At 39.1% G+C, this 24,899-nt stretch overlaps 1 protein-coding gene across 2 annotated transcripts in view; it reads right to left on the bottom strand.

The window, feature by feature from the left end:
* Positions 1-24,899, bottom strand: part of tox (thymocyte selection-associated high mobility group box) — a 39,056-nt gene that overhangs the window by 1,363 nt on the left and 12,794 nt on the right. Inside the window, exons 2-9 of one of the 2 annotated variants that reach the window (XM_068340583.1) lie at positions 20,611-20,676; positions 18,366-18,476; positions 14,579-14,863; positions 9,765-10,010; positions 6,879-7,115; positions 5,833-5,913; positions 5,224-5,724; positions 718-878 (exon numbers count right to left, since the gene is read on the bottom strand). In XM_068340583.1, coding sequence (XP_068196684.1) covers positions 718-878; positions 5,224-5,724; positions 5,833-5,913; positions 6,879-7,115; positions 9,765-10,010; positions 14,579-14,863; positions 18,366-18,476; positions 20,611-20,676 — 1,688 coding nt within the window. Of the gene's footprint in view, positions 1-705; positions 879-5,223; positions 5,725-5,832; positions 5,914-6,878; positions 7,116-9,764; positions 10,011-14,578; positions 14,864-18,365; positions 18,477-20,610; positions 20,677-24,899 lie in introns of both variants that reach the window. The other variant, XM_068340582.1, reaches the window with a different exon arrangement.

The raw sequence follows: 24,899 nt of genomic DNA on the forward strand, positions 1-24,899 counted from the left end.
CAAGAGAGGAGAAACAAAACGTGAGGATGCAAGACTCTTTCCCATTGGTCCACAGATGAGGCTGACATCAGCGGATGCAGCTGACAGTCACGTAGACCATATCAGAAAATGTTTTGGATTCAAATGACATGTTGAGATCACATTCCAAAAAAAACCGAGTGTAGCCACAGGGGGAGTCTGGGTTCCCCACAAAACCGCTCTTTTTTGCTGTTGTTCCTTGTTGTTTTACATATTACCCAGTCGGAACACACTGTTTTTGTTCAGAGACAATCATTAAAATTCTGATTAGACCATTTAAACAAGATGCTAGCAACACTAATAAACTCGGTCTTATGTCAAGATACTGTGTTAATGGCATCTCAGGCCCCAGAGGCTCTTCTTCATAAACAGAAAAACAATGACTAAACCGCTAAAATGAAAATGTGGTACAGAAATTTCAAACAACTGTATTTTTCGCACTATAAGGTGCGCCATTCATCGAAGCACACCTTCAATGAATAGCCTACTTTAAACCTTTTTCATATATAAGGCGTCCCGGATTATAAGGTGCATTTGATATTAAGGTGATGTGTGTGTTTGCGTGAGTGTGTGTATGGGTGGTTTAAAATGTGTCCCCACTAAATTGTGATGTCAGAATGTCCTCGGTTACACCTGTTCATCACCGCAGCAAGGTCAAGACCAGCAGAAACCCGTTAACGGTCCCACCTTAATACAGACCCGTTGCCATGGTAATCGGTGCTCCAGTCCAGAGAGGTGTGGTGGTTTGGCGTGTGTCGCCCCAGCTGGTGGTAGTCCATTGATGATGACATCACCGCTCCACCGCTGAGCATCCCTCCTCCTATCGACTGGTAGTCGGGCTGGAGGGAGGGAGGGTAGCCCTGGATTCAAGAACAATTTTCATTATTTTCACTTCATTGTGAGAAACAGTTCATCATAGTGATGAGGAGAATGTAGCTGAATGCTCCTCTAACGTGTGGAAGACTGCTGCGTGTCCTTCGAATATAGGTGACGCCGGAATGAAGGTGTATTTTAATGGAAGTTGGTGGATTTTCTTTGCTATTAAAAGCAAAGAAAAGTCATGAAAAATGGGTACTAGTGGTTTCCAGCTTTAAATTTACCAAATGCTCACTTAGAGTTAAAAATAAATAAATACTGGCTCTGATACTTATTTTAATGTATCAGGTAAAAGTTTTTAAAAAGTAAAATTTACATTCATCACATTTTAATTGTGGAGGTTTTATTGTGAGATGCCATCACAGTAATGATAGCTTATTTACATCCTCCTCAGCCTGAATGAATTAGATGAAGCTAATGTTTTTAGCACAACAACCTTAAACTCCTCCTGGAGGAATACTTTCTGATTAACAAGGACACGAATGAATAGAGACACAGATCAGTCACAGGTTCATCGTCAGTAATTACAGTTTTAAGTGGCTTACTGATTTTGTCATCTGTCAGGGAGAAGGAGGAGAGCAGAGGACAAGTGAAGAGGAGATGAAAAGAGGACAGGAGGAGCAGGAGGAGGCGAGTGTGTCTCTTACTGGAAGATACTTGGAGGAGAGACAGAATGAGGGAAATGAGCTAGCGCAGTGACAGGAGTGTGAGCGAGAGAGAGAGAGGCTGAAAGGGAAGTTAATCTGAGTGTTGTGAGTGAAAGAGGAGAAAGAGAAGGACAGCAGGTGGTTGGGTTCTCCCCCTCTCTTCCCCCTCTCCTCCTCTACCTCACCTATTCATCCATTGTTGAACAAATTCTTCTCCTTCACTCCTTCACAAAGACCCCATCTGCCTCTTTTGTCTCTCTTTCCCCTCTCTCCTTCTCCCTTCCCCCACCTCTTCTCACCCTCCTCACTCAAAAAAAAAGTCACTGTGTCCTCTCCTTTTCTTCCTTAACTTTTTTGCTGGCTCCTTTTTTATTGCTTAAAATATGCAAAATGTGGGAGAGAGAGGGGGATTATAGAGTGTGGGATTTAAAAGTGCACTATGAAAACGGGGATGAAGTGGGAAGTGGGACCCAGTGGAAAACCACTCCCCCCTATTAAACTAGGAAATGCTCATCATACCATCTAACGCTACTTTAACACACCTCCAAATCACAGATGCTCTTCTTTTCCTTCCTGCTTTGACAGAGTAACTGTCAAACTAACAAATGACACTGAAGGTAAAGGAGCTGACTGATTGAGTGACTGTGTTCCATTAGAGAGAGAGGGTCGCAGCGACAGACACAAAACATGATATCAAGCTGACGTCGGGTTTTCATCATTAACTCCAACAAGGGGGTCATATTTCTCCCAGCGTTGGTTTGTATCTGTTTGTCTAGTCGTAAGATTTTTATGGCAAAAGGAAACAATATCTTGGTGAATAATCTTCTAGACCTTGGAGTTAATATTATCATTATTATTATTATTATTAACTGATTAAAACTGATTACTAGGAATGTGTGGACTGCCTCCTGGGTAGAACTGAACTAGTTTTACTAGTCGGCATGTCATCGCACGTCACTCTTTCACACAAAAAAACCATATCTAATAATGGCATATTCAATCAAGACACTCTGAATGGACTTCTTTTCAATTGAATACGCTTCCAGTCAATTTGGTACTGAGGTCCACGAAAAAATGCTGATGCATCTCGCTCCAACACCCATCTCATTTCCACAGTGTGCTGATATATTCGTCCTTCTCCATCCACTGCTGTGCATATTTTGAATCAGCAAAATATTCAGACTTTGAAGAAATAGAAAAAGCCTCACTCTATTTCTTCCTCTCTTTCCCTCTGTGTGTGTGTGTGTGTGTGTGTGTGTGTGTGTGTGTCCATTTGAAATGGTCTAATAACCTGTGAGATGCACAAAACATTGATGACTCTTAGGGAATAAATAGCTGTGTCCTAATTCTGAAGTGTTCCTATCAGAGAAGGAACAAATTAGGTTCAGTCAAATAATAAAAGATGAATAAAAAACATGGTTGGTTTTTTTTGGATCGAGTTATTGAAGGACAACCAACAGGAAATAGAGATGATGCAGTGCAATTAAGTTATAAAACCATGAATGGTGGAGCAGTGGCTCCAGAAATATCTCTGGGATTAAATAGAAGTATTAAATCTGTAGAAAAGCATCTTGTTTGTTACATTCACATTGCATGTTTCTCTCTATGTGTAAAACTGCAAAAGGTGTACATGCCTTCTATTCTGAAACACAAAAACAGTAAAATGCATGTTGCTGATAAACTGGTTTTGGATTTAAATGTATAAATCACATGACTGTTTTGGCATTTACCAAAATGGTATTTAATTTCTTCTGGTGTTCAGTAGCAATTCGATCACTGATGGATTAGATAGTTGAATTTAATACCACTATTTCATCTATATGCGTATATGAGTATCCTAGTAAGTAACGTGTTTTCTAAATGATTATTGATAACAGAAGAATCTAATACATATCAGTTATCAGTGGATTTTCTGATTGGTCCTAAATAAGAGGCTTGTTTTTGTTTTCTCTCCCATGTCAGCGCAGGAACGGTCATTTTCCATTACCTCCGTTTGCTGGATAATTGGTCCAATTTATCGTCTGACTGTTTAATTTACTGCTAAATAAACTAAACTGCTGAGGTACTCTTTGAGTACACAATGCTTTGAATAACTTTGGACTAAATAATTGTTCAAATAACGCTGTTGCAATTAATTGGTACTGAAACTACTAGTAGAACATGCCGACAGTAAATTATTTCCAACCCCAAAAGAACAAATATTTTAGATAACACAGCTACATGGAAGAAGTAAACATCTAAACAACATTTGCCACTTATGATGCAACTTTTCCATCTTGCTCTGATTCACCATCCTCTGTTCCGTCACATGATCAGTCGTGATGATGCTAAATTCCATGATTAGAAGCCTGATTTCCATTGACAAGCTCTGCCAGACCATATCCCCATCAATCCTTTTAAAAAATGTAATTCACATCTATAGTTGTCAGTGGTAACCAGTGGGTTAAACCTTGAGATTATTTAACAAAGACTGAATATCGGAGTTCATTTTACCTCAAGAAAGTAGTGCATCCCTGGGATGTGCTTCAAAAACATTTGTGCAGCCCATCGTAAAGTTTATGCATCCCAAAAGTAATAACAGAATATATGGTAGAAGTCGTATGCAGGGATTGACTTTTGCCAATAAAACAATATAAATACTAAACAAATTTTAATGATTTTATTGATAACATCATAAATGTTTAAGTTGAAAAAAAAAAGTAGAATTACATACTAATTTTTATCAAAATGTTAAGTCCTGGTAGTCCTTCTTAAAGATAAACAGTTTTAGAAATAGACATGTGATACAGTTTTTTTTTCACTTTTCACTCAATATTTTTCTCCGTCTTCTTACACAGATTTTTTCTTGATTATTTTTGTTGAATGGAAGCGCATTTTTTCCCCAATATTATATCAAGGGAAAAGGTAGCATCGCTTTATTTATTCTAAGTATTTAAAGCTTGCGTCCCAGACTGATGATCGTGCCTCCCTGTCAAAAAATGTGCGTCAAAGAACGCAGGGACGCACGCAAACGAGAACACTGGAATATTGTGTTTCTCTGTGTGAGAAAACATTTATTGTTATTATTTCAATTAAAATCAGGAAAAATGTAGACAATCCAACTTGAAGGTCTGAAAAGTGTACCAGTATGATTTGAGTGACATTCGCAAATTAGTCTGTGTCACTTAACTACTACTACTGGGGTAAACAGGATGGATTGAAATCGCAACAGCAAAACAATAAGGTTGCTGTAATGTTACAAAAAAAAAAAAAATCCAATGTGTGGAAAATGACAACAGTGAATTCTTTCCTAAAGAGTAACTGAGTATCAAAGCCCGATATGTCACCTTCCTCTGTATCACAACGCTTCATTGTTGTGAAGAAACCATTAAAAACACGACACACTGTTGCGCTTTGCAACACGTTCATTTATCACCGTAAACACACTGTAATTTGACTTTGACCCAGTTGCACACACACTTTCATGCTACTAGATACACTCATTAGAAAGCCATAAATGGGTTAATCCGCAGCAGGAAACTGACCCTGACAAACACACCTCCACCTTTTTGAGTTATGATGGATAAAAACTACAATGAGCTGTTAAACTACAAATTTGAGCTTGTGTGGGGAATGCTATGAACTACACTACCACCCTAATGCTAACCCATGTGATGCACCTTCAGAGTGTGACGTACTGTACCTGTGTGATGGCAGGCGTGTGTGTCATTCCCAGTGGGTGTCCACTGAGCTGCTGTTGCTGGTGCTGATGGTGAGGACTGTGCAGCCCCCCCAGGTGAGCCTGGCTGTGGAGCGGGGGGCTCACCTGGAGAGGAGGGGTGGACGCTGCTGTCATGCCTCCAAGGGACAGAGATCCCTGGTGGGGGACGCTGGTCCGTGGGACTGTCCCTCTGGAGGACAGAGCCTGGAGCTGGGGGTGGATCTGGGGGTGGGAGGGGAGGTGCGGGCCGAGGCCGGGGCTTGAGGTGTGGGAAGGGTGATGAGATGGGTGAGGGTATGCCATGTACATCCCTGGGTGGTGAGATGGAGGGAGAGAGTGGGGGTGTGCGAGGGAGCCGGGAGAAGGGTGCTGGCTGGGGTGACTGGGGTAGATGGAAGGTTTGGGTGTAAACACTGAGTTAGAGGAAGAGGAAGATGTGGAGGAAGAGTGGGGGGGTTTCATTTCAGATGGATCGTTGTAACTCTGGAGAAGAACAAACGGGAGAACAAAAAAAAATCAGCTTTCAGATTGAAAATCGCAAAGAACTCAGAATATTTCGTGTGTGTGTGTGTGTGTGTGTGTGTGTGTTACCTGAGAGACTAGACTGGCCCTGTAGGCAGCTAGTTGTTTCAGATACTCCTTCTTAGCAGTCTCTGTTCTCTTCTTGTACACCTGAAAGAAACATTTAACTTCTGTTTTACTATTTATTAACACTTGAAAATATATTTTCTAGCATTAATTCAATGAGCAACACAATATTAGTTTAGGTACCATCAGGTGCGAGTGTGTTCTGGGGCTGTGAGTACTGAGCAGCGAGGCAGTCGGAATTTTGGCTGCATTAAATCATCATAATTTCATGACATGACGACAGATACAACCGTCACGGGGCTCATCATGAATTTCCCTCTGCTCAGACAGTTATGTAATGACACACAACCACAATAATGAATTCCCACAGTCAATATTACAGCCAAGTGATCTTGTGGTTGATGTGGTTTAGTCTGATGTTTTCCTGCTTAAATGTGGGATTCCTGTCAGACGTCACCTTTATTTCTACTGAAAGGAATGAACGCATCATTTCTTCCCACCAGATTTTCTTTCCACTTATCATCCATTATTGCCAGACTTGTGAAACCTACAGAAAATTAATTCTAATTGAAAAAAATTGGACACCTGATCTGACGGTGCTCCACAGTGATTGAAAGATTCAGATAATTGATTAAAATTTTCGCTCTGAGGAAAATGAATATATAAACTCTACTCTGAGACTTTGCACCACCACTTCACTGCTTCCAACGGCTCTCTTGACATCCACTGAAAACAGTTTTGGTGAAACGCTCATTCACAAAAAGTGTGTTACGCCAAACTTGAAGTACATTTATCACGCCTGAACTCAGCTGAAGTAGTGCAGAACGTAGTCTTCTGTGTTCTGAACACCAGTTGCTAACAGCTAACTTATGTTCCAGCTTTTTATACAAATGTTTATCTGTTCATCTCAGTCTGCAACCTTCAATCAAATTAATTCACCACGACCTTTAGGGTCATTTTCCTTCAGGGCAATGAAAATCCGAATGCAATGAAATGATTTATTAGCAGTGAAGCGCACAGTCATGCCGCATCACCGAACGAGGGGTTACCTGTTTCTGCTCCTCTCCCAGGCCGTCCCACATGGAGGCCACTATCTTTGACACCTCCCCAAAGGTGGCGTTGGGGTTCTGGGCCTTGATGTTGGCTTGAGTGTCCCTGAAGAACAAGGCATAGGCAGACACTGGCTTCACTGGCTCATTGGGGTCCTTTCGCTTCTTCTTTTTTGGAGTTTTGGATTTCTTGGAGATGTCCAGTGATGCTGGCCTTTTCTCTCCTCCACTGCCCAGCTAAAAAAAAAAAAAAGAGGAGATAGTGGAATTTTACCAAGTTCAGTAGAGTCTGGCTTGACTCTAGTGACTTTAAAAAGTCTTGTTTACGATAGCAATTAGACAGATATGAAAATATATGTCCACAAATCCTGCATGGCTACAACAACACACCAGCAGCAGCAGTCTTCCTCTTTCTGGTGATCTAATAACTTCACTGGATGTTTTCTCAAACTAACCGCATAATTTGGCACTAAGTACCAACAAAGCAGACACAGTGTTTAATCGGTGCACCGAATTAGCAATTAATGAATTCCAGTTGAATTGGCAGTCATTTGGTGAGAGCACAGCAGTTCACAGCGCACCAAACTGCTGAGTGAAATTTGTCTACAAACAAACACGATTCAATAATATCAGGACTGTTTCTGACAAATAATGATCCCTGCAACGACTTGAACACGCACACGAAGAATGGTATGTAAAATGTATTGATCGATTTTCACCTTAATTATTACCAACTGTACATAGTTCTTAAATAGATCTCAGGCAGAGCCTTTGACCAATGGTTTCCAGAGATTCTTGCTAAAACAGAAATGAATATCATTATTCTGCTAAAGGTGTCTACTTTGCATGGATGATTCAGACATTCACCATCTTGTTTGAATGACCTTATTGGATTACTACAACAGATGTCACACATTATAACAGCCTATACAGCAGATATGTAGGTTGATCCACAGGTTAGGCACATTTAGATCAGGAAAAAAAAAAAAAACCCTACTGATTCAGGCAGGGAGATCAATAATGAGAAAATGTTAATTTGTGAGTGAGCGAGAGAAAGAGTGAAATAGGTTTATAAGGTTTCATGAAGTTTTACGTTTTTCTGCTATTAAACAATAATGAACATTGTTTGGAACAACTTTTCTGATTATATAACCTTGATCAATGCTACCATGAGCAGGAATAAGAGAAAAGTGCGACAGGATTTCACCTTAGGGAGGACTACATCCGTGCTGCCTTTATTCTCAATTCTGATTGATGTGCCAGATGTGCAAATCACCGGCAGCCTAAAAAAAATGGGATGTCTTTCACTTTTTAGATATGACGTTTTATTCTTTGAGAACTGAAAATGAAATTTTAACATTCAATCTGTTCTTCCAGTATTCAGAATGATGCAGCTGAGTGATTCCAGACCAGTTGGGCCCAAAAGAGGAAACTTCCAAAAGATTATTGGGTGATGATATTTAAGCATTGCCTTCATTTTCATTCTCCATTTTCACTTTTATACTCACTTCATTTAATGATTAATCAATCCAACAAATATTTTTTGTGTCATTGCAGAGGAACTGAATTATATTTTTGCCAGCAGATTCTTGTTTTATGAATACAGAGTTTATCTTGATGGAGATAAGACCAACTCCGCTTTTATAGCTAATATTATTGTGAAAGATTTGTAGAGCAGATAACATATCTCAGTCCACTTTAACCAATGAGAGAAGACACAACTTCAACAACGAGCATTCTGATAAGATATCTTTTATGATATAGGAAATGAATTGCAAGGCGTTATGAATGAGATATGAATCTCTTTGAGAGGGTTCAAAAATTATTATGTTCAGTCCAAATCCTATCCACACTGTGTGGATAGGTTTGATTTCATTTGTACACAGCTCTTACAACATTACTATTTTCTAAAATCTCTCGTGTTTGTTGATGCATTTCTGATCTTAAAGATGGATGATTGTTAAGTGTGTGTCCAGTCGCCTTTGATTTACTACAAGTACAAATTCATCCTATGTCTGACATGCACATCCCTGTGATTTTAATTCTGACATGTGTCTACAGTGTGTCAGGCTTCTACGGGTGGGAGTGTAGCCAAATACGCTTCTGTTTTATAGCAGTGTAATATCTGTTGAACTCAGACACAACAAAATCCTTCTTAAGCATCTAACCTTGACTTTCTAACAACAGGTGTCAAGGTCAAAGACTTCCTTGCCAAAGAAACAAAGATCCCGCACTTTGCTAGCTGTTAAAAACATAGCTTTATGAATGGTAGCATCTGTGCTTTAAATAAAACGTATTGGAATTATGTTAAACATTCCACAGAAGTACAAAAAATAATAAAAAAGCACTTAAAACATTACCTTCTAAAATGAAAATTGTCCTAGAATCATAAAACTGCTCGCACAACTGAATCATACAGGTGAGTACAGCCAATATAACACACCAATTTAAATGTGTTTCAGTGTTCTGTTAGGAAAAAAGAAATAAACACCATTTCTCCTATTTCATTAAATGTTCATTTCTACATATTTGCTTAAAAAGTCACTATTCCACAACTCACTCCTCTAAACACAATCAATGCAGATGAAAGGTTCAGTAAATATTACTCAGCATTAAAGTAATGGTTTCATTTTCCCCGAATGTGAAGAGCCAGTTTGGTGCGGTATGCTTGTTTCAGTATGAGACATCTAATGGTGAAGGAGCTGAATTCCATCTTGTTGATATGCAGTGAGAATGGGTCTATTATGACACATAACATTAAGATGACTGCTCTCTACCGTCTGCACATATGCACCAACAGACGGTTGCAGCCTAGCGAGATTTGATAAAGTGACACAGACACAGGATACAGCTTTTGTGAGTGTATTTTTGTGCTGTTTTTTTTACCCGAAGTCCTTCATCATTCTCGTCCTCATGCGTGGAACTGGAGGGAGACGGTGTGGCAGATTTGCTTCCAGGAGGGGATGGAGAGTTGTGGCCAACAGAGTTGCCACTCAGCCCCAGTTGTGATTGGGCAATGGCAGGCAAGTGAGTTTGCTGACTCATGCCTGACTGGTTCCTCGGTCCAAGCGCTGCTTCCATTGGCTGCTGGCTGCTGGTAAACCGAGAATCCGAGTTGACCATCTGTTGCATCTGTGCCAAAACAAGTGATAACATTAGCAACTGATGACAAAGATCAGGTTTCCTCTGGAGATTGAATTGATGCGTGTTTGACGTTATATGTAATCAGTAAACCTTTTCACTTTCAAGGGTGTCTTTTGCCAACAGACTAGTCTGTCAATCCAGCTTTATCACTCAATATCCTGTAGGATCCTTCAGTAAAATCCTTTCATCAAAAAGCAGTTCCAATAGAATGAAGAAATAATCATTTTACAGTTCGTTCCACTTTCAAAAAAATAGAAAATACCAAATCAACCGTGGCATCACTAGGGTAGGTCATTCTCTGCACTCAAATCTTATCTTGGATTTTTGAGCGTTATAGTGTTCATTTAAAATATCAAACTACATTTAGCAGGTAGCTCTACGAGATCATGACTTGCCCTTGGTATCATGAATGAGACCGAGCTGGGCTCTAAGAGTTTGCCCTTGCATGACAGGGTTTGTTCAGTGTGTATCAGCCTGGGATTCACTCCTAATGATACCTGATGGCGATGGTAGCAACATGCAGCCGTGTCAGCTATAGGAACATGGGAACAGAAAAATGTGCACACACATCAATAGGGATTCTAAGCTAAATTTGCTCCACTGCTCAGCTGTTGATGCACAACCATCTGTGGGAGAGGTTATGTCATGGCATACTGATTGAAGTAATGCAGATACTGCTTTATTTCCTTGAACATCCAGCTCCTAAATGTGTTGCAAAGCTTATGTGCTGCAGGATTTTAGATGAGCAGACAGCTGTCCACAGTTTTACCGTCGCATCTGTGTCATGAATGTTTTATTGTGCATTGTTAAGAACCACCAAACAGACAGTAAGACAAGTCTTCAAGACATTTCATAGAACTGAAGCAAGAAAATAGAACATAGCTGAATCAATCATTAATCAAATAAAGTAAATGGTATTTCATACAACACTGTGATTAATGTAAACTATTTCATGTCACATTAAAATGTGCAATTAAATAAAATTTTCCCTGCCATCAAACAAGACCAACCAAGCAGCTGTTCTGTGTAAAGTTTAAACTTTGTAGCACAAACCTTTCGTTATAAGGTTTCTCTTAATGTGAGCGGTCTCGATTTGAGTCACTTGTAAATAATATTCAGTCCATTTCTCTGGAAAACAAAAGTTAAAGCAAAGCAAACCTCACTAGGGGAACTTTAACACCTATCATCAAACCAAAGGCAGGACATGGGCTGATGTGAAATTAAGACTTTCCTCTGAAGTCGACATTAAATAATAGCGGATGTGGTCTGCTGCTATGTGCCTCCTTTTTGGGAGACTGTTACTTAAACCCTTACCGTCTCTGTAGACTGCTGTGGTATTTAGATGGAACACTAAGTGATATTACTCAAAGACATGACGTTCTGAGACTGACTGTGTTGGTAGAAAAACAAACGCTAATAGCTGTGGTTTGGCACTGGTTGGGTTGGAACTTCCATGAATGTCAAATTAGTCAACCCTCCATACAGTTTTCAGGCTGTTTTATTTGAAAGCTTGCCATACATATCTGTGTGTGTGTGTGCGCGCATATTTTTATAATAGAAATCATCTGAAGATATTAATTTTGTTAAACAAATTAAAACCAAATCCTTTATATTTAAAAGCATTGCTCTTTTGCAGATCACAAATAATGACTTAACATTTTTACTTAACTTATATTTTTTTCAATGCCACTTTGAAAGAGTAAGAAAATTTTATATTTGTGACACTGAAAGAACGGAAAGATGTCACAAGTTCAAACATATACTGACAGTATAAACAATAAGAAAATATAAATGTTCTTACTCTCAGAAAAATTTGTCAATAACCTTAAAAAACTAGAGGGCCAACCACAAATTTGAGTGATGGGTGATTCTCATAATAATGAAGAAAAGCTCTTTCCACCTGTGTGGTTAATGACTATATCTTAGAAGTGTAGCTCTGTTCCCAATTTTAGGTTGTTTTTTTTTATATTTTTCAATGCACAAGAAGATTAAATATTTAAATATTGAATGTGATTTTGTGCTTGCCACAACAAAACAAATATGAAAAGAAAAAAATCCTCAGTAACATTTTTTAAAATTGTTAACTTTCTAAGCATTCCAATGTGCAAACTTCGTAATTGTGCAAAACTATATTTTTATTACTTGTTTGCAATGAGCAACTGTTTCCACTATCAGTCTGTCTACAGAATGTTTTCTTTATTAATCGCTGATTTTATCGAACATAAGATATACCAGTCAGAAACTCAAATACTTCAGCAGCCCAAACACCAAAATGCCTAAAGTCGAAGAAAATAAACACATTCTCACACTGAGTTTTTAAAAACATATTTATACATTACTTATCATACTCAATGAAAACTGCTGTTATTATTGGGGCAGTGACAACATTTTAGAAAAAAGATTACATTGTGTCCAAAACTGGAAATCAGCGGTGGGTGATTTAAAAAAAAAAATTATTCTAATACATTCAGAATACAGAAATTCTAGAAACTGCAGACAACTTGTGAAATGTTGACAGGTTTACACTCTGTCACAACAGTTAAGTAAAAATGTCATGATTATGATTTTGGAACTGCACAAAAGCAAAAGCTTTAGTTGTGAGCTAATCATTTCAGACATTAACCTTCAAACAGAGGGCAGCCGAGCTCTTAAAAAAAGAGCAGTTAACACTTCAATATTAACTGTAACTGAGTCCTCTTCCCTCTAGGAATAATACACACACACAAACATTGACTTGAATCTTTCTATCCCCCACCCATCTCGATTAGGCTGAGCCAGGCATGGTTGCCTGGCAACCATCATTCATGGACTGGCAGTAAATGAATGTTATTATGAGAATATAAAAGGGAGGTAGAGAGAAGGAGAGAGAAAAAAAGGTGAGAGTGAGACAGACGCAGATGGAAAATAAAACCCTTCAGGACACTAAAATAATTATCTCTGCTGATACTCAAGTTAGTCACAATAATAGAACACTGAAAAGAAACTAGTTAAGTTATTAAAAAAAACATTACATTTTATGATGTTTTAAAGACATTCTAATAGAACTACAGCCAAGGTTGAGCTTATGGTGAGCTTTAATATTATAGAGGTAATATAGAGATGAGAGAAGAGAGAGGGAGACGTGAAGTTTCATTCTTAATGAAATGAGAGAAATCTATCACAGATAATGACACATGGTATATCTCGGTTTCTATGACAGCTTAAGTACCTCAGTCTGAAGCAGTGCTTTCATTTCTTCACTGTATGACACAGTCAGTCACATCTGAACGTGACAGCTAAGATTTTCACTTTACTGTGAAATGAAGACTTGAAATATGAGGAAACTGTCACGTCGACAAGCCGCCATGATTCATATAACACTGCCAAAGGCAATATCCTATTTCACTCACTTAAACTGAATAAAATATGAAAGAACAGTTCATATATACCAGCCGGCTGTCAATTCAGATCCTACGAATCACTGAAATTCTCCGACTTCTTCCACCAGTGTCTTTGAGTTGAACACAAATACAGGGCACTGTATTCCATCAAACAGATTGACAATTATTAAACACTGGGGAAGGAGACAACATGACAGAAGCAGACTGTGCTGCAGCACTGGTTTAACAGGTCCAGTCTATGCTGTATCATTCTCGACAAAGTGTGGGAATGTTACACCAACAGTTGGGAGTGCTATAAGAAAATCTAAAGAATAAACAAGTCTCCTAACGAGACAGGCATCCTTCTTTCTGCCGTTCCTTAAAATCCTCCTTTGCTCAAATGTGGACTGTAATCATTCAAAAACATTTAGTTTATTTTATTTCATATATCTCATCATAGCAACCAGCAGCGTAAATTGTGAAATGTGAATTCGTCCATCTAGGTCAAACTATGTGGAGAGTTTTCTTGGCAGAAGATTGTCACGATGAACGCAAATTTAATGAAATGAATTGTTAAAATAATCTGAGGATTATTTCTCAGTATTGGTATGTGTTTTTTCTGGTGTAGAAGGTATTTGAGCATACATTCCTTTTAATTATGGGATGGGCTGATTGAGTGTCTGGTGTGAATCGAACACCTTATTAAACAGATTAGGTTTCAGCCTCTCAAAGAAGGAGGGAATAAGGTGAGGATGTGCTGCCATGAGCATTTACCTTAAGAATTTTATTTTTCTTTGCGTTTTCCCTCAGTTGTTCATACAGTGGCGACAAGTGTAATTAAAAAGTCACCTCTTGAAAGCCAGTGTGACTGAATTTAATTTCCACTCACCCTGTTTGATATTTGAGCCAAACTGCTCAACATTGAAATAATTCAAATAATTATTTCATCCAATTTTGATAAAGTAAATGAACTTCTGTCTTTGAATGATCTCATATCATTCAAAGACAAGTTAAAATGTGTCATGAATGGAATTTTAAGGAAGACTAGGACTAGATTGCGTATCAGCATAGACTTGACAATTGGTGTTGTTCAGCTCTTGTGTATTAGAAAAGGAAACACACCCATCTCCCATTCATTTCTCTCCTACGTCCTACTAAAGAAAAACTGGTGTTTGTGAACTATTGCTGACCACTTACCACAGACAGAGTACTGGTCATCGGGCCACCAGTTGGGCTGAAGGTACCCCCATCTTGGTTCAATATACCAGCAACATCTTGTCTACTGGGCATGCCAGGAAGATCCATTCCCTGCAGATGGTAGGGGTGATGCGGAGCTGAGCTGGAGGGGGGGTCCAGAGAGTGGTATGGACCAGAGGTTGAATCATGGGGAAGATGGGGGGGCAGCATGTGGTCTGGCAGGGTGGGGGGAGTGATGGGTGGGATATTGAAGTCCTCATCACCTAAACCACCCACTGAGAATGACTAAAGAGACAGGGAAGAAAATATCAGGTAAAATGCAATCAGTCACCCGTCAACCTGTGCGGTTTATTATGCATCAGCATTTTTATTTGTCACATAGCCGTTTTCCTCTTTGATGTGGCACAAAGTCACATTTTGGCAAGCTAACATATCACAATAGAGATTGCATGGATGTTCACTGTTGCCCTCAGCAGAATGACAACTTGGGGAAAAATCAATGAGAATTACATAGGGGACCATAAGAGAGCAAAGTGTCACAAAACATTACTGTCAGAGCTAAAAGATTGAAGAGATGGAAAAACTGCCCAGCACCATTACCCCAGAACACTGAATCCAGTCTGAAGCACTCTGATCACAGACTAATTACCACTGATGAGATTCCCAGCCTAGAACAAAAAGCCTTGTGAGCAAATGCCCACTCATCTGGCAACACAACGACACAGTTATGTATACGTACAAGCCGCCATCGCCATGAATTTAACGTGTAAAAATGTATCAATGCCAATCCGACACTCAGAAAAAGAAAGCCAGTAGCAGTTCTACAGATGATAATGAATTATTCTGAGAGCAACTACAAATGAGAGGGAGACATGCGGAGGGAAATGGAGTGAAAGAATCAAGCAAGAGAAGAGTGAGAGACATGATGGTGAGGAGAGAGAGGTAGTTAGAGAAGCTCTCTCATACTAATCTGACAGAGGAGATCTTTTATAGAGACTGACAGCCTTTTCTGCTTGGCTGGCCACACCAGTCTCTCGCTCTCCTCCTGCTCTCTAGCTCTTCATCTCCCACCATCCTTCTCCTTCCACCCCTCTTTCACTCTCTCGCTCTTCTAATCTCATCCTCAATTTCTCTTTCATCTCTCTCTTAGTCTTTCATCTCTCACACATTTTCATGTCTCTCTCACTCTTTTCTACTCAAACACACATTGCACTGTGGAGTTATGTGTTGCATGACCCGTGAGCTGAGTGACGGGTTATATGTATGTGTGTGTGTGTGTGTGTATGTGCGTGCTGTGTGTACGTTTGCGCGCGCTCACTTGGGCTATTTAACTGACGCTGTGCTAAAGCCATGATTAGAGTCAACAGTTAAACCACTCATGAATTAAAATTTAGAGACAGAAAAAAACAACCGCACAACACTAAATATTTAAATTGATCAAACATCTCGTTGGCATTTTTATCAGGGAGGTATTGCACATCACAAGATAAGACTGAAACTTGGAATCTCTATTATGAAGAGCCTTGTCATTTAATAAACAGTTTGCGCTTCCAAAAGAAGGAAGAAATTGGTGCATTGGAGAAACAGATATTTTGTCCATATTATAGTTGACGCTGTAACAATGCTGATTGCTACACTTCTCATAAAATAACAACAGCATATTCTTTATTTGGCAGGACTAGCAGAATTTCTCTTAGATGAAGATTGATCTGCAACAGTCACATGGGACAAAGCTGTGTAGTCTCATTTAATGAATTTAACCTGCCTTTTCTTTGCTGTCCTGATCAGAGAATTACAAGTGCAGCTAGAACATTTTAACAGATAAGCACTACTAGATCAGGAGAGTTCTTCTGATGTATGGATCACTTGTTGACCAACTCTGATTTCAGTATGTTTGTCTGAATATAAAAAAAAACCTCATGAGATCCTTATTTAAATGACATTGATTGGAAACTTTGGGCTGATTTGACTTCAGAAACAATTGTAAGTTTATTTGGTAATTTGTAGATGATTCCAAGTATTGTAAATTTACAAACACATTTTATTCAGAGTTTAAACCATAACACACTTAAAATTCAAAACTACATCTACTTTCAATATATTCACTGCAAATTTAAAAATTCAATTCAGGTCTACAATTACTCGAAATAGTTTGTCCAGACGCTGCAGCTCCAATCATCAAGCAGTTGCTCATATTATCTGTTTCCACACATTTGTATCTTTGTATAACTATGGCACATGTTTGATTACAAATCTCAATATTACTGGAGTCAAACTGTCAGTTTCATCGTCTCACTCTTAGACTCTGGGTCCTGTTGGAGCTCAGAGCTCTGCATAAATTAGACTGATTGTCGTCTCTTTGCCTCTCTCGCTCTACTTCGTCCACTCTCTATCGCTTCTTCAAGTTCTGCATAAATTACTTCTCTCCCTGTCTTTGCTATTCCATTCATGTCCATACAATAGCTTGTTCCCTGTGCACCAGGAGCTTCCAGAAAGACTAATGTAGTCAGGATTAAGTCCTTCATGAATACATGTTCATGACTGTTCCAGATAATATGATGAAGTATATGTGTGACCATCAGCATCCATTTCTATCATCAAAACGGTGATTAAATGTCTCAAAGAATAAAATATTTATGCTCTTCTGTGCGTGTTTGATAAACTGTTTTGTCGGCCCATTAAAAAGGAATATATATGCCAGTCTGTAAACATTAAATTGTGGGATCTTTGCACATGCTGCAATGTCTGTACCATGTACTTACTCGCAAAGCATGATGCATGGTTTGTTTGTGTGCCCAGGTAATCACAAATTTTGATGGGATGGAGCACATTTTTTGAAATGGAATTGCATGAGACACTTATTCATGGTCACAACAGCAGATGGTGGTCACCATGCCTCGGCTTTGAAGGAGCAGATAGTACAAACAGATGGAAAGATGCGAAATGTATTGTGTTCAAGACTAGTCGTCAAAAGGAATGTGAGCATTCGTACAAAAAGATGAGCTGGAGTGAACTCCAGACAAAGTTATAAACCGAGTCGGCCATTGATGAGATCAAATAGATGAGGTGTAATATACGGAGTGATAATCATAATGTGTCACCGAACTCGAAGGCGCCACAGTTTGAAGGGGTTCACAAATGCCCAATGAATCACATAACGCCAAGTTACTATGACAGGTGTAATTGCTGGTAGGATTTTATCCATGCATGAATGAGCATTCGAAGAAAGGAAAGGTGCACTAACTTAGCAGTCAAATTCAAAATTAAATCATACCACTAACTGCACACAAAGCACTTGATGGGATAGTAAAAAAGGAAAAAATATTGCGACTATTTTGTGCATAAAAAGGCAACTGAACAAGAAGCTCCCGATAATATGAAGTTAAATTCAATTTAATGTAGAGGAATTATAAATAATTGCAGGCGAGAACAACATTTACATCATCAAGAAATTATGTTAAAAAACAGTCTGCACATTTGTGATATCTTGGATATGTGACCGTAAAAGACAACATTACTGACACTTTGCCCTTTCACACCCCATGGTGAGGTCTCTGAGTTATGGCGTAACAATCACTACAGCCGCTTCTCACATACACATTTTTTTGGAGGACAGTGTTTGACTTTTCACCACTATGCATTGATTTCTTCTTTGGTTCAATCCTGATGTTGAAGTTTGGACAGGTTTGAGTTAATGGTGTTGAATCAATCCATGAATCAATGTCAGCTCAGTGTTTATAAGTGAACTTCAACGTTCATTTAGTGTGAATGTGAGTTGAGTATTCACCCAAGGCAGACGGTGCGAATCGGCCATGTGTGTGTCCCTCCTCCATTGCTGTGGGGGTTGGTTGTGTGGCGTCACCTTGCCTAGAGGGTGAGGAGTCTGTGGCACACGGAACTGTGGGAAGAGGCGCAGACATTAACAATAGTTCAGATGGAAACTGAGGACAGGACAAGGTCAGAGGTCAAATGAAAAGGTCAGAAAGACAAACTGCAGGAGGGTAGAGAAACAGATTCTACAACGTACTGAGGTAACACACAGAGAGCCACACACACAGGCAGGTCAAGGCCATGATTCATCGTCATCATTGAGGGTAATACTGCACTTACTTTTGTGTTGCGTAGCTTACATAGAAACGTCAGTCACATGTAACACTGTCACAAGTGGGTCGTGGGGTTGGTTTGAAGTGTATTTATATATTTTGAGAACTACATTTTATTAGAATAAATTCTAAAAACATTCATGTAGGATCTCAAGCCACTAGCTGGTTAGCCTAGCATAGCATACACACTGAAGACAATACACACACAAACACTCCGGCTCTTCAACAAACCACACTTTGTTTCACGACATTAGATATACTGCCGATGATCACATTCACTTTAGGTGAATTGTGAGCTTTCTGGTGATCTAACTTTTAAACTCTTGTCAATATCAATTCACAGCCATCATTTTAAAATCTTTTTTTTTTTTTGTAAGCAAACACCAGCAAAACCTACTGGATTTCCCATCAGCCTCAGCAATACTATTTTGATCACGGGGAATGTTTTCATTTTGAAAAAAATTAGCTTGATGGTATTGTTGTGTGTGTTAGTCTTGTTTGCTTCCGTCTTCCATTCAGAGTGGGAGTATAAACACTGACTTTCCCTCTGCAGTGTGGTCACCTTGTTAAAACAAAACTATATTGGATCTGTCAATGGATAAAAGCAGGACTTCCACTTTAATGTTCAGAGTCAACCTCCATGTCATGCTTAGCCAACTGAAGCATACATAGAATTATAAATGACAGGGAATGGGAGAAAGGAATGTAGTCGTCCTTGTTTTGGCTTGAACACAGTAACGTTACACGGCTGCTCTATTAAGAATTCAAAAACAGACAAGGTTGAGGGTCAGACTGGACTGAAATTGGTCACATTCATCACAGCAACCTCTGGCTTTGCAATAGTACTTCAATAATAAAGCAATACATTCTTATTCCGCACACCCCTCTCCATCTTCTTATGGCACAACACTATGAATAAAACATCAAATCATAGATTCATATACTGCACAATATTCTCTATAGTGTACTCCATGAATAATGCATTTCTAGTGGAGTTTCTTATTAATATGGGCTTTGCTTGGTTGTGAGGTAATTCTGTACTAACAAACACAAATCTCACTCTCTAGAGGATTCACACGGCCTCTGGAGATGCTCGCTGAATGCAGTTAGAGCACAGAATAACGGTTTTCTACACAGTGCTGCTCCAGTGCTGTTGCTAAGTAATCTTTTTGGTCGTATTACTCAAGTGACATAACAGGACAGCTGTACATCATCAACCAGCCTTGAAACCTAGATCTGATTTTATGTAACACACACACACACACACACACACACACACACACACACACACACACACACACACACACACACACACACACACGCACACACACACACACACAGACACACACACACAGAAATTTCCCTTCATCTACACTTTCAAACTAACCTGTTCAGCGAATCAGGAAGATGAATACCGTCATAGAACTAATTTAAAACATTCTTGACAGACTTTTCTTTCATTAAAGTGTGAATAACTTTATTAACTGCAAACAAACTAGTATGTATAATTATTGATTTGAATACAATAATGTGACTGAACAGTCCACAATATAGCGACAAACTATTTCTCTTATGATTTACGGTAATTTAAACATTTATGAACCATCCCCATCCTGATATTAAACCACCTTCTATTTGTATTACCTTTTCCCACACTCTTATCAACTGCTTAAAGCACTTTTGTGTCTCACGGAAGTCCGAGACTCAAGGAACGTAGTTCACTTCCGGGATGCCGTCAGCCAATAGTATGCGCGTATGGTATCACGTGACTGCCTATCAAAAAACCGCGATGAGATGAAGTCGCAAGTGTTGATGCGCGAATAGGCACTGTACCACAATGTAGGGAATGTCAATCAATTACTTCATAGGGAATGAACCATCACACACACGCACACGCGCGCACACATACACACACGCACACGCACTAACCTGATTGTTTGAGGTGAAGTCAAGGCTTGTGTCTGGCATTCCCAGGAACATGGTGTCCCCATCCAGCTGGAGAGAACAAAAAGCAAGAGCAACAATGTCAACAAACTCTAATCAAACAAGGCAAACTGAGAGCAGCCAGCAGAGAGACAAAGAGTGGAGATGGAGGTAACAGATCCCTGGCTGGTAGCCAGTATGAACGGTTAGTCGGCTATCTGTGTGCCATCTCCTTCAGACATTAAAAATCCTGCAGGAGGCCTGGATTCATTATCAGTTCTTTTTACAGATTTAAATTTCTTTAATAACCAAGAATATGTTCAAGGTCCATGATGCAGTTTCCTCTCATGGTTTTCCCAAATAATTTAAGACATTTGTAAGTAGGGGGGGGGGGCATTATGCAATTAACAAATGAATTGCTGTAGAAAGTTAACAACTGTTCCTTCTCAAATGTTCTCCCTGTGGAATGTCAGAGGATACCAAACACAACCATCTGAAGAAGATTCTGTGACAATTTCAAAGATGAAGACTGCAAGGTACAACTAAATGCTGAATTCACAGTGAAACCCATGCTGATGAATATTGTTTGATGGAAGAAATAACTGGTTCTAACAAAACATTTTATGCTTTATGCCATCACTTGAGTCTATTAATGTATCACTCTAATTTGTCCAGTTTCCTCACTGCCAGGCTTATGATGACAATCTGCACAAATGATCTTTCAAATATATAACAGGTACAAACAACAAGATCTGAGACATCTTATGCAACAGGATTTCATCAAGACGCGTATGAACACCTCACGTAATCGCTCCAGGAGCCGCTGTGCATCTAAAAAAAATAACGGCTGACAACTTACAGGGAGAAAGAAAGTAAAAAGAACAAATGAGGATGAGGAAATGGAGGTGTTGGCTATATATATATATATATATATATATATATATAGTATGATTCCTTTCATACCGCCCATCAGTAGAACAGTAGGCAGGGTGGTAGAAACACAATAAATTGTGCAATGTCACTGATATGTAATGTTCATATCCATCAAGGTATCGTTATAACCTAAGCTGGACTTGGTCTTACCAAAGACACAGAAATACAGTATTAGTGCAAAAGAAGTGCAAAGCTGTCACGTGTGTTAACACCTTCTACAAAAAAAAGAAAAAGAGAAATCAGAACACTCATTATAATGGTGACTCGTTCAATCAAAACAAACATTGTTCACCCCCCAGGTGTAAAAACACATGTCTGAAGCTCATGATCAGCCAACCTGGGCTGCGGTAGAGCACTGCGATGGTTTAGTTGGAGCAACATCTAAACCTAGAACCACAGAATATATTCAGTTTCTACTTTAGTGTCAACAATTTAGAATCTGATATAAATCTGACATATGGTCATAAACTAATTGTGTATTCCTTAGTTATGCTGTGAAATGGTGTCCAGAAAAGACTAGAACATCATGACACTACAGAGAAGTCAATCGTGACCTTTTGGGCATAAAACGTCACCTCTTTATTATTTAACACATTTCAGTTTAAGTTTGGCATTATTTGCTTTTCTATTCTTCAGCTGTTGCTGTAAATGTGTGTATCTTTATTTAGAGGGAACAGCAACCTTTTACCACTTAATTATAATCAATTTCACCACGAGAACTTTAGGTTAAGAGAAATTTTCCTCCATGTGTCCCTGAGAAATTGGAATGGACTGACAAACAACTTGAGAACATTATGCACTGAATCATATTTGAAGATTAAAGTTTGTGAAGAAAACATGAGTAAATAAAGGTTATTAGCATGTATTCTAGAGATGTGCATTGCTAACCTGCATTTTATCCCCTTCTCTGTCTGTCTGATAATAAACAACATGCTGTCTCCTACACAATGAATCCTATCACATTTTTACTTCCGTATGTCCTTCTCTTATCTCCAGCACTTCCTCATGTTGATCCCTTTATATCATCCCTCATGAGCTTTTATTTGCCCCACGCTACAGATAGCAGGGGGAACAAAGGTGTGGATGTCACTGTGCCTGTTAGAAGTGAACACTGGACAGCCGCTCATACAACCCAATCCACTTCAAGTGACGAGAAACAGGGACTGTGTGTGATGAAAGTTGTTACTGTTGTTGCATGATTATCCTACAGGATATATAGTCGGGAAACACATTTTAATAAATCATGAATAAGTTGCAACTTTTTCCAGATAAGTGCTCAACTTTTAAACAGTTTCCCAGAAGATTTATTAAAAATAAATCTATTCTACTTTATTGATGTGGGCTGAAGTGAAATCAAATAGTTTGCTTTTATATATAAAAAAAGACAAGTATTAAATCCTACAAAGTGAGAGGAGAAAATGAGTGAATACTTATTATTTAGTACTGAAAAGTAAAAACTAAAACTTCTCTGTAAAATTGTAAGTGTTTAAAATGACAGGAAAATATATTTAACAGCTTTTAATTATTCTTAGCAGTAGTAGAATTAAAGGTCCTGAACACTGGCTGAGGTAATGGTAGCTGGCGTCAGCCTGAAACTAATATCAACTGCAGTGACCAGGTCAAACTCTACAACACACTAGCAGAACAAATGCATCCATAAACCACATTCAAATAATTCATGATGGCCTGGGCACATTTGATGTCTTGATGGCTTGGTTAACAAATGCACACACAGAAACACACACACAGACGCACACACCTACGCATACAAATGCACACACACTCCCACCACACACGCAGGTAGACAGTTGGACAGACAGGTGAAAATGCCTGATCCATTTGCCAGCTGTTGGTTATTATGCAAATGGGGTGTAGGTTTACAGAGACAACAGGCAAGGTAAACAGTGATGATGGACAAGAGACGCGTGCGTGCGCACACACACACACACACACACACACACACACACACACACACACACACACACACACACACACAAAAGATTAGCTTAGATAATACAGCCAGTTTTTGGCCTTGAGCTAAACATCTTCCTTGCTTTCCTTTTATTTTTCATACAAAACAGACAAGAACAACAACCATGGTAATGCAACATAAAAAGGTCCCATATGATGAAAAACATGCTTTTTCTGGTCACTACAAGTTTATAGTGGTCGTCCCTAATCCTACCAACTCAGACAAACGAGTCCTACATTGACTTTAGAGCCCACAAAACTGGTGCTAAAACACGCTGATCAGAATCAGCTCAGCTTGTGATGTAAGGAGTGATTTGCATAGCCCCACCCCATCTGCGTAAGAACACTCCCTTCTCTCCATGCTACTACACCCTCCACATGAGAGGGGCGTGTAACAGGAAAGGTGGGCGTTAACAGACGGGGCTCATTAGCATTTCTCATTTGAGAAACTTTTAGACAGAAATTTAGGACCCTAGATCAGTTTGGGGCAATGTATTCTGAATGCAGTGGAGTTGGACATCTGGCTGTTGTGTGAACTTGATTAAAAAAAGAACCAAATGAGACCTTCAAATCAGCTTCTCCATTTGTCTTTGAAAGACCTGATATGCAATACGTATCACACACTGACACACTTAATGCATGGCAGCATGTAAACACAGAGGTTCAAAAGCAGCTATAGGTTATAAAATGCCAGTTTTAGAAATTGTTTGGAGATCAACTCATGGACTTAAACATCGTACCACAATGTAATGGAGTGTAGCAAGTGTAGCCACCTGCCCCCATCTTAAACCACTTCAACGTGCTTAAGTTTATGGTCGACCCTCAGCTAATACACTGAAGATGATGCAAGTCCAGTCCAGAGGTTTCATGCTCTGCATTAATTACAAAGAAACTGCAAACCAAAAAACTAAAACCGGAAAATAAACATGACAAAGACAAGTGTTTGAACACACTGTGGTAAGAATTACATTAAACTGACTGAAGCCAGAAAATCGGTAATTTATAGATAGCATTATAGATGCTTATGTGTTTCCACTTTCTAAAAAAAGGCCACTGCAGATAATGTCAGAAAAAAAAGAGGTAAAAGGGGTAGAGGACAGAAAAAAAACTCTGAGGGAGAAGCAGAAGCTCAGGGTGACAGAGCCTCCTTCCTGGGGGGATCTTCAGAGGACATTGTTGACCCTAACTTTATTTACGTCTGCTCAAACCGAAGAGGTGAAACTAAACTAAAATGATTAAAACCCAAACTAAAAATGGGAGTGTTATCATGCCATACAAAATTCTACTTTTGTTTTTACATCACCAAGGCAGAGGAGAGAAGCCTAAAGACAATATTATTCAGACTGGAAGTTATTAAGGTCAGACATAATGTAAATACGCAGCTATGTTAT

The sequence above is a fragment of the Antennarius striatus genome, chromosome 18, assembly GCF_040054535.1.
Source record: "Antennarius striatus isolate MH-2024 chromosome 18, ASM4005453v1, whole genome shotgun sequence".
NCBI classification, from domain to species: domain Eukaryota; kingdom Metazoa; phylum Chordata; class Actinopteri; order Lophiiformes; family Antennariidae; genus Antennarius; species Antennarius striatus.